General features: G+C 44.0%; 1 protein-coding gene across 1 annotated transcript; it reads left to right on the forward strand.

Annotated features, from left to right (window-relative positions):
- The first annotated feature begins 372 nt into the window (after nucleotides 1-372).
- On the forward strand, nucleotides 373-7,625 carry HMOX1 (heme oxygenase 1). The gene is made up of 5 exons (XM_019544817.1): nucleotides 373-537; nucleotides 880-1,000; nucleotides 3,742-4,233; nucleotides 4,818-4,926; nucleotides 6,835-7,625. The coding sequence occupies exons 1-5, from the start codon at nucleotides 506-508 to the stop codon at nucleotides 6,969-6,971; spliced, it is 891 nt and encodes a 296-aa protein (XP_019400362.1). The 5' UTR covers nucleotides 373-505; the 3' UTR covers nucleotides 6,972-7,625.
- Nucleotides 7,626-10,815: the final 3,190 nt, after the last annotated feature.

Consider the following 10,815-nt stretch of genomic DNA (forward strand, 5'->3'; position numbering starts at 1 on the left):
CTTCTGTATGGGGCAGGGGACAATTCCCTGTCCTCGCATAATTCACTGCAACTTGCTGCGCCTACTGTGGAACACGATAGCTAATGACCTTGCCCACATTCCTCGTTTGCATTTAGTCCTCCTTTAAATGCCTCCCCCTCCTTTTTTTTTTTTGAAAGTCAGCGTATGTACAAGAAGCTTGGACCATTTATTGTTCTGGATTATCTGGTTCACATTGTCAGGGCAGAAAAGGGGTTAATAAGCCTGGGCAAGCTGCCTAGAAGTCTCTCAGCCCTCTCCTGGTAGCAAAGTAAATATGTCACAATAAGTTTAAACTTGAATGGAGGCCAGCTGTTTTCTGGGCTGCTCACATGATCTGACGAAGTATAAAGCAGGGTGCAGGGAACGGACAGCTCAGCTCGGCAGCTTCCAAGAGTCGAGAGACGAGAGAGAGAACAGAGAAGAGGGAAAGATCATACGAAGGCTGTAGAGGAGCAAAGAAGAGAAGAAAGGAAAGCAAAGAGAAATGGAAACATCCAGGATGGCCAGCCCTGAAAAGTGAGTGAAGGGACTAGAACCAGAGGGAAATTATCCAGAGAAAGGAACAGCTTTGATCTCCCCATGTTCCTTGAGATAGGATTTGGGGTCCCATTTCTACCTCTTCTCCACTGGGATACTCCCCTTCACCTAGGGTTTGACAGTTTTCACCCTCTCCCCTGCCCTGTTCGGACAGAAGCTGAAATGCTGATGAACCTCCGCCACTCATGCCCTCCTGGGGTGGGGTACTGCTTTCTCCTCCCAGCCTCCACCCCTTACTTGCTCCCAGAGAGCTAATTCTCATTGCGCAGGGGACAGTGAGGTACCTTGGACACTGACACCTTTTTCTGTCCATTTTCCCAGCACAACCAGAGACCTGTCGGAAGCCATAAAGGAAGCCACCAAGGAGGTGCATGAACAGGCAGAGAACACAGAGTTCATGAAGAAGTTTCAGAAGGCGCAGGTGTCACTCCAGGAATTTAAGGTACTCCTGGTAGCATTGTTTGGGGCTGTGAAGGAAACGGTTGGGTGATGCAGGGCATGCACTTTGGGAATATTTATCTATAGCTTATTCAGACTGGCTGTACCAAGAGTATCATTTGCCCTCCTTTCTCCTTAAGGACAAAAGTCTTTGTATCCCAACCACATAATATCATGTCACTTATAAGATGACCATTTGGCCCAAAGCAACTCGAGGGCTGTGTAAGTGTCTTACCAGCCCCTCTTGCCAATGGTGTTGTAAAGTTGTACATGTCTTGATGGATGGCAAAGGGGGGCATCATATAAGCCTTGGAAGGCTAGGCTGAGGGGCATCTATACAAGGATGCATTGGCTGAGGGGCATAATATAAGCCTTACCTTGCCAAGGCTGCATAAAGAAGATAAAAGAACTCAAAGGAATGCTTTACAAAGAAGTACTCAAGCAACTGGATGCCAGGGGTTTTACTATGGTTAAGTGATGTCTAATGGCGGTATAATTGTGTACAAACATACGAAAGGTTACAACACCAGTGAAGGTGAAGAACTCATTACAATCATGATGGTGCTCAACCTCCAGCCAACCAGTCAGATCAACCCCTGGAGGCCATGTCACCCAGCCAGGGGGTTTCCCCATATATCCAAAAAAGATGGCAGTGGTAGAGTGGTGGTAGCGTTAATTGCAACTCCCATGCTGCCAATTTTCTGGACCTGTGGACAGCTCCACAGGCAGGATGATGTGGCCCAGTGTGCTAGGCTGCACCCGCACACAGTGAGGCCCTTATCCAGCATGCAGACTGGCCCTGATCCACGCATCCGGCCCATGGGGCTAGAAGGTTGAGCACCATTGCATTAGAACAGCCTAAGTGGGTATAAATTAGAAGTAATAAGGGTTAATGAGACCAGGACAGCTTGACTTGGTTATTGAAAATTATTCTTAAAAGCAAGGTCTGTCAAGTTGTGAAATAGTTTCTGGCACTTTGTCCTTCAATATAAGAACTATAATGTGGTCCTGTACTGAAGGTGAGGGCGCAACTGCTCAGCTCACCCATGAATTTGAGTGGACTCTATCTGTTGCAAACACCCAGGAGAACACTATTTTTGTTCAGGTCCAGAAGAACAAGTTCTGGATACTATGTAAACCAAACCTGGGATAAATAATCCTAAGCCACATGCCAAAGCCATAAAAAATAGGGAAGCCACCTAAGCTGGAAAGCCCTGTTAAACAACAGGAAGTGACACACGGATTGTCAAGTTGTGGGTGTGTAGGTGATCCAGTGTGTAAATGCTTTATTGTTGAGCTGGAAGTGCTTTGTTGTTGAGCTGGTCTCTGTTATGAGTACAGGTGCATGGGAAAGGCGAATACTGGTGATGTGCTGGAAATAGCTAGGCTAAGTCAATTATCCATGGGTTTCTGAAGATAATCCTAGGTGCTGAACTCCTGCCACTAGGGATCCAGCATAGCCTAGTGAAATACAAAAGGTGTTCATAGGAACACAGAAGGTCAGGCCCTGCAAAGACCAGAAGATAGGATCCGTTTCTAAAATACTCACATGCTGTCTGAGAGAATCAGATGTAACAGTGGGCTCTTAAATACAGACCTCACCGGTTGAATTTTTCAACCCCAACCAAAAGCCACACAATTTGCACTGATGTCTTAGTTGGCTTGGAAAATATCGATTAACCTAGTTAAGGCTCCTTCAAGCACTGTTTCTGTATCTTATCTATACTGTTGTCAGACTTTTCCAAGTAGCTGATGAACAGGATTAGAGTTTAACGGGCTCATATTTCTATATTACATTTCTTGTAATTTACAGATTTACTCTGAAAAATGGCTATGTAGAAAGACCACTTTCTTCCTCATCCAAGTTGCTTTCAAGTGTGTGCATTCAGAGTCCTATCTGTTGACTGGTTGCAAAAGTAGATGTGCTGCTTTTTAGTGCTGTCAGTCCTGCAGACGCAATGCCAATCCATGAAAATGAACAAGTTTCTTTTCTGGTTTGTACACTGGCATAGAATTTGTAAACAAGCTTGAGCCATCTGTGCTGCTTTGTCTCCACTAAGGCCTTTCAAGACTGAGTAAGGACAACATTTGAATATGGTGCTTATGTAAACATATGCATCTTTTCTTACTGGTGACAATGCATGGGATGAAAAGAAACCCAGTTTCAAATAAAGAAACAAGCACACAGCTCATACCAATATTTTCAGAAAATCATGTTTCAGAGATGGAAACATGCTTTTGGCCCCTTTTTTACACCAGCAGTCAACTATCAGAGAAAAGACATTGCTATCCAGCTTCCAGGTGATCAAAGTGAAAGCAAACAAGTACCCTATATAAAGTTCCAAAAGCAGCGGACTGAGGCTGCAGTTCCAGTGCCTGGGCAGACCTGCCCACTGAATGAATAGATAGCAGAGTTAAAAGTCTTTTGTGGTGTTGGGGAGGGATAGAAACCATGCTCCAGAACTGGAAAGCACACCAAAAATCTAGCTTTGGGAATAACACATGTATTGACTGGGGGACAAAAGGAATAGACTAGATATGACATATTGTGGCTTTAGTGTCTGTGACTTCCCTGTGCCAGATTGTAACGTGACAACACTGGGAATATCGATTTATCAATAACCAGTGTGAATGACACCCACACTGTATACATATAGGTACATCCTATTACATTAAAGTTATGTGCATATCAAGCTAGAAGGAAGGACATGTTGTGGCTGATTTGTTCCTTCCCTTTTGTCTCAGCTGGTTACAGCTTCATTGTACCACATCTACTCTGCTCTGGAGGAGGAGATTGAGCGTAACAAGGAGCACCCAGGCTATGCCCCCGTTTATTTCCCAGCTGAGCTTCACCGCAAAGATGCCCTGGCACAAGACTTGGAGTATTTCTATGGCCCTACATGGAGGGAAGAGATCCCTTGTTCCCAGGCCACTCAGAAATATGTGGAGAGGATCCACTATGTGGGTCAGCATGAACCTGAGACCCTGGTAGCCCATGCCTATACAAGATATTTGGGAGATCTGTCTGGTGGGCAGGTGCTAAAGAAGATAGCCCAGAAAGCTCTTCAGTTACCTGTTACTGGAGAGGGCCTAGCTTTTTTCACTTTTGATGGTGTGTCCAGTGCCACAAAGTTTAAGCAGCTCTACCGGTCCCGGATGAATTCCATCGAGATGGACCCAGCCACCAAAGACAAAGTCTTGGAGGAAGCCAAGAACACATTCCTGCTAAATATACAAGTGAGTAACCAAACCAGCCAGCCATGTCTTACTGGGAGCTAATAAGACTTGTGTGAAGTTTATTTCACAGGGAAATTGCTTTTATAAGCCTGATAAAAGAATGGTTTCCAAAAGACTTTTCCCCTCTACCTTTTGGGTAATGGAGCTTCTACAGGGCTTGAATGAGGGTTTATTTTATGAGTGAGAATCAGAGACCATCTGCCTCATCACCCTGCTATTTCCCTCTCTTCAACTCCTGTGTAGACACCAACCCAAACAGACAAACAAACACCCCGCTTTCTTTCTGATCTGGAGGAACAGTGGGAATCAACCTTTTCTCGAGTTGTCCTAAAGGAGCACTTCACCAACTTCATAGCATGTCTCTATTAAACAAGCCAGCAGGATAAACTGGTTAAAGGGAAATACCTCACCACTACTAGGTAAAATGTTTTCTGGTAAAACCAAAGCTGAAGGCTCAGCAAGTGCCAATCTGAGCAAGATGGCTTTTTCTCAATGTCCTGAAATATCTCATGCAGTCAGAAGGGGTTCAGTGAGGGGAGAAGAAAGCCCCGCTGCCTAATGACAAGGCTGTTTCTTGTTCCCAGTTGTTTCAGGAGCTGCAGAAGATGGTGTCTCAGGGCCACGAGAACAATCCCCCTGCACAACAGAAGCCAGAGCTTCGCACAAGGAACACGAACAGAACACATGAGCACAGTAAGCACATTTCCAAATTCAATTTGTAGCTACTCTTTCCCCTCCTTTCCTTAACCTTTTCTGGACTGTCAAAATCACTGAGAGGTGAGAAACAGGAATTTGCCACAATATCTTTTTTGTCCACTTCATCAGCATTGATTAGCAGTGAGTGTGAGAAAAACTATTCCTAGAAACATCAAAGGTGGCTCAAAACCTTTGGGGTTGTAGACTGCAGAAATAGTGACTGTTATGAAGGCTTATAATTAATTGGCCTGACTCTCTCAGGTCTTACACCAGTATAACTCCAGTGGCCCAACTTGTATAATTAAGCCCACTTAGACCACTTCTACAAGCAAAGACAGGGATTAAGGTCTAATTTATCATGGTAGTGATGCTACCGTCCAGACTTAGAATGCATTTTCATTATAAGCTTCCATTTCTGGGTTTGTAGACTGGTCCAATATCCATTTTTTTTGGATTGAAACTTCTTGTGCTTGTGGTCAGGAAATCTTTCTGGAGAGTATGAGAAATGTATTGTTTTCTTGCTGTAAGTGTTGGGAAGACACTACACAAGTCATGCTGAGCTTTCATATGGCTCCTACTCGGTTATCACTACTACTTGAAATCTTGTAGCTGCCTTCTGAGTCCTCAGAAGTCTGATTTCTCAGCTTTGCACAAGCTGCCTTTTTTATGACTGGATAAACCTCGGTAACATTTTTGTAGAACTGAAATGGCTCCATCTTCTGTCAAAAGGCTGCTATTGCTGAAACAGTACAGGGAGGTTCAAATGTAATCCAGTCAGTGTAAATCAATCCCTTGTTTTGGGGGTTTGCTTTTTTTTAAATCAGGCTCCATAGGTAAGGTTGCATCCACATTTTCACGTGAGAAAAGTGATGCTGTTTGACAGCAAGGAATTGAAATAATTAAGTTCTTGTACCTGGGGACATCTGAAACAAGAAGGTAGCCAGGGAAGAGTGAGAGGCTCCCAGCAGATATGCAAGGCACTTTGGCAGGTGGCTGATCAACTAAGGCTGGCTGGGAAGGAGTCCTGTGTCAGCCAGCCTTCTTCAGCTGAAAAGTGGGGCTGTCCTCATGGAGATGTAGAGAGAAAAGAGTAGACTGAGGCCTGTGTAAAAGGGATCTCAGACAAGAACCATCTGGTGAGTGAGAGCTAATACAAGGCCAGGGAGTCAGGCTGAGGTCATATAGAAGAAGGGTAAGCAACCTTTTCTGGCCGTGGATCAGAATGACCCATTCCAGAGCAGGTATTCAGACCCAGCTGCTGCTGCCACTTGTCTCAGCTATGATTCAGGGAAAGCACATCTGTCAGGTGCTGTCAAGGCCCTATCCCTGCAGGCTGGATCCAGTGGCTCCATAAGACACAGGTTGCCAGCCACTGCCATACAATGTTTTCTCCAACTAGAACTCAGGTGGAAACCAGCAGTGGCCAGGATGTGTCAATCTTTGCACAACTAGCTGAGGAAGCCTGGTTTGGTTCTCAGTTAAGATTTTTCTCTACACAATATCTCATAGGGAGCACTGTGTGCCTGCCATTTTATTAAATGGGTGCTTTAAAAAAAGCAAAGGGAACAGAGAGGCATTAAGTTATAACTAAGGAGGTTACTCTCTGCACCTTGCAAGAAGGAGAGATTCACTAGCACCTCTGGATAGCAATAATGTTGTTATACTACCTACCTTGGAGGAACTTGAGGATTTATGGCACAAGCCTAAATAGGTTGAAGATACCTCACCAGTGGCCACGTGTGTCATCAGCCCTGCATCTGGGGTGTTTATCTTGTGTCAGCCTCCACTTTTTTACTATGTCAGGATCAATGCACCACTAGAAATGGAGATAGAGCTAACATAGTCAAACAAACCCTTCCAGGTCTGGGTCCTACTCTTACCAATTAAATTTCTGTTGATTTTTAGATTCAGCTCCTGTGAAAGATGATGGAAAGGCAAAGATGAGGCACATGGACCTGCTGCCCAGCACTCCTCTTGCACGGTGGATTATTGCCCTTAGCTTCATAGTGACAACGGTGGCTATGGGCTTCTTTGCCATGTGAATAGATGGCACTCTAGACCCCCCACTTCTGGCTGCCCCCCTAATACCACAAAACAACATGTCCTATGCAGTTTATAAGAGAAATTCCCCTCAACTCTCCCCTCTCTGAACACTGTGATCTTGGCTGTGCCACTAACTTCAGACTACTCTCCCAAAAGACTCAGAGAACTTGAAGGGGTCTGCTTGAAATCTCTCCTGTGTGTGCTGAGAGTATTTCTGCATTGAGATGCTGAACTCCTCACCAAAGAGGCATTGGCCAGGATCTGCCACTGCTTCAAACTGTTCCTGCAAAGAGTTCTAGGTAAAGCATGTGTTGGCATGTTCCCTGGCACCCAAGAAATAAAGTCAACTGGAGCTTTTGTTTGATCTTTTGTAATGCTGGCCGCTGCTGTTACAATTGCTTCTGTGAATTAATAAGGCTCCCCTAGAATTATAGGCTGTTTCATGTGACTCTGTCAGCTCTTTGGCATATATTTGTTTGGGGGTTTTTTACAATCATGACTCTTTGTTTATTTGGATTTTTTTTACAACCATGAATCACAGATCACTTTGGTTTTTAAACAGCAGAATGCAGTTGTTGAAGGTATTGTGTTGTCCATGTCCTTGTGTTTTGTCTGTATAATTTATTCATACAATAAACCTCCATGAAAAATGACTGCTTTGTTTCCTTGTGCTAATGACTTACCTGAGGAAGGAAGAAAGTGCCTTTTTTCTTGTTCTATTAAATAAGTTTTTGAGAGGGGTTGACTCAACTCACCTGATGAAACGCAGAAATGGGAGTTAGCAGAGCTGGGCTCTGTTCCCAGCTGTGACACTAACTTGACCCTCTATGCTAGTGATTCTCAAGGTTGTAGCAGCAATATTAGTATTGTTAGATGTGCATACATCTATATACAATTCACAAGATAAACCCAGAGATTTTAGATAGTGTCAAAAAACATTCTGACCTGTTGTAGTCTAAGTTCTTTGCAACAGGTTCTATTATTTTTGTAGTTAAAAAAAAGGTGAAAGCTAAGAGCTGGCACTTTCTGAGGGGAGTCTTGCATCTCAAAAGGGTTGAGAGCCACTGTCCTACACCATGGTTTCTCCATATATAAAATGGAGATAATTTAAGAACCATGTAAAGCATTTGAAGTCTAAGAAGAGAAAACTCTAAAGCTAGGTACATGGCTTTTTTCCATGAAAGAGAGATAGGCGGTGAGCCAAACTCCCTCAGCACTGTGCAGGCCAGATCCTAAGCTGCTACAAACTAGCATTGCTCCTTCTGATGCAGTCACTGAGATCCTAGCCCCATTAAGCTCTTAAAAGTGCCTCGCTAAGAACTTCACTTGATTAGAAATACATCATTAAAGACAAAGGTTAAACTCATGCTAACACCAAACTAGGAACTGATTGTGTAATACAGAACAACATGGCAAAACAACAGAAGAACATGAACAACAGAACAAAAACACCATGCAACCATATGACCCACCCTACTTACCATGGAAGCCAACACCGATTATTAATGACATGATCTTGTCCAGTGACAAGATTTGGTACCTAGTGTGGGTAGCTGTGGACAACACCAGTAACCAATTTTGCTAGAGAAGCAAGTATGAAAAGGATTCCCTTTCCCCAGCTGAAACCTGGATGCCTGACTGGGTGGTCAGCTGCTACTCTGGCTGCAGGCTATAATCTCTTCAGATTAATTTTATAAACAAGTGATTGTGGAGGATGCTCTTTCAGATATGTCAAAGCAGAGCTGTTGGCAAGGTCTTCTTCCTACCTCAGGTCCCTTCCTACTTGATCACCTCTCCCGTCCTCCTGAGGTTGCCTTTTCCAGATGCCTCCTTAGTTCCTATAGACAAGTATTCATAGCCGACCTGTCTGGTAATTGCTGGCTCCTGATCTTGTCAAATGCCAACAGCTATCACAGAAGGGAGGTCTTACGGGGAGCAATACTGGGGAGAGCCGTATGCTGATGACTGGCTCCAAGCTAAAGCTCTAACCTATCCTGCCTCCCCACGTCTCTCCTTGATATCCAGACCAGCACAGCCTACTTGGAACTGAACAAATTTTGGAAAAAACTTGTTACTGAAAATTGCTTATTTCCCTAAAGTCTGAAAAGCAGGAAATGTAGAGTTGCTGTCTGACCAAACTGGTATTTAGTCATTCACAATTCATTTGCATTCCAGTTTTCATGCCTCTCAGTCCAAAAATCCTAACAACTTCCCTCTAAGTACAATAAATTGCTATATGAATTCAACTCGACAAACAGAATGCTTCCACTAACTAGCCACCCTAGTCTCCCTAAGTAAACAACATATTCTACCCCATCTCCCATTCCTTCACTCCGGGACAAAGGACACACTGGTGTCTTGGTCAAGATGCCAGAGTTCTTCTGCAGCAAGTGGTTGACATTACTGAACTGGTCCTTCATGAGAGGCAGTTTAGAGGGCACCCAAGGAACAAGACAAATACATGAAAAAAAAAAGTGGCGAACCATGCAGCTCTGGGCTTTCATCCACATTGTTTAATCTCCATATCAATGTACATCCACTTACAAAAGGTTATTTATGAAGACAATACCTGCTTCAGAATTGAAGCGTAGTCATTTGCTGACCTAGATGCTGAGTGTTGACCTGGCCAATCTGCATCATAAATATTGTAGTGGGTGGTGTTTTCAATTAAGGGCAACCAAAATAGTGAGGTGTATATTCCATCTTCATTGTGCTCCTGCCACCCACGAACCTAGCATGCTACTTAATGGATAATACCTGAAACTTAAGTCATATCTAGTGTATAAGTGTGTGACCCTGGACTGGCCTCTGAGTTTTCAGAAATATTTAAAAACATCAGGATAAATATTAAAAATTTAAAAACAATATCAGGACAAATAATAATCTTTTTGACAAATGGCTTAACGTGGGCAGTTAGTACATACACCTTTTAGATGTTCACATTTGCCATCTGCTATTCAGCCACAGAACACAAGATTCCAGCTCGGTGCTGTTTTATTTTTACAGTGTTGATATCCAAGTGCACATGACTGTGTTGTTTCACATCCCTGGGGGCCCATGTGTCCATCACAGCCGCCAGTACTTAGCAACACAGCACCACCCCGCGATTGTCATAAGCAATCTGTTCTGGAGCTGGTAGAAAAGATCTGTGCCAACACCAAATAGCTATTGTACTGATCTCTTCAGTCCACCTACAGCTCACCTGCAGCCCCTCTCAGAGGTTGAGAGAAGCCTGGGCCACTTCCATTTTTTGAGGCTCCCGGTGTATTAAAAAAAATTAATTCATGGTGTACTACACGTGGTGTGGCCCAGTAATGGGACACAAGTTTAAAGCTGTATGATGAACGTCTTCTTCTTTCAATCCTGTCAGTGTATCTCTGTGTCTGTATGTATAACCTCATTTGGAGATAATGTCAAAAGTCTAAATTTGAGGCCCTCTGTGAGTGAGAGGCCCGGGCCACATGGCCCTCCGGGCCCCCCTGTGATAGGCCCTGCTCAACTGTTATCAAGATGCCCTCGGTACTTCCAGCATATATATCCGGAATCACACTAGGAAGAACGGTTTTCATCAGTGATAACAAAATAGTTGGCTGTCATCAACCCTCTTGCTCATCCACCTGTTTTCAACTCTTGTGCTGTATGTGGGCTCTGCCAAATAGGCTCTGGATTGGCTCAAGTGGCTAAGCAGCCAGCCTTCACAGATGCAGAGAGCATAAAAACTCAAGCTGCAGTCATGGCTAAGTACAGAAAATGGTGCATTGTTGATAAGTGCCCTGCATCCGGATCCGGAAGACACTAAATACAGCAAACAAAGAAGCAGCTGCAGAAAGATGTGCATTTCCC

This window comes from Crocodylus porosus, unplaced genomic scaffold (assembly GCF_001723895.1).
Source record: "Crocodylus porosus isolate Cpor-Errol unplaced genomic scaffold, CroPor_comp1, whole genome shotgun sequence".
Lineage (NCBI taxonomy): Eukaryota > Metazoa > Chordata > Crocodylia > Crocodylidae > Crocodylus > Crocodylus porosus.

What these genes read in the sequence shown, in the direction of transcription:
- HMOX1 (XM_019544817.1), top strand. Translation starts at nt 506, where the DNA reads ATGGAAACATCCAGGATGGCCAGCCCTGAAAA. An exon ending in AGGATGGCCAGCCCTGAAAA is followed by an intron (nt 538 to 879) that starts GTGAGTGAAGGG and finishes CCATTTTCCCAG; the next exon opens with CACAACCAGAGACCTGTCGG. An exon ending in TGTCACTCCAGGAATTTAAG is followed by an intron (nt 1,001 to 3,741) that starts GTACTCCTGGTA and finishes CTTTTGTCTCAG; the next exon opens with CTGGTTACAGCTTCATTGTA.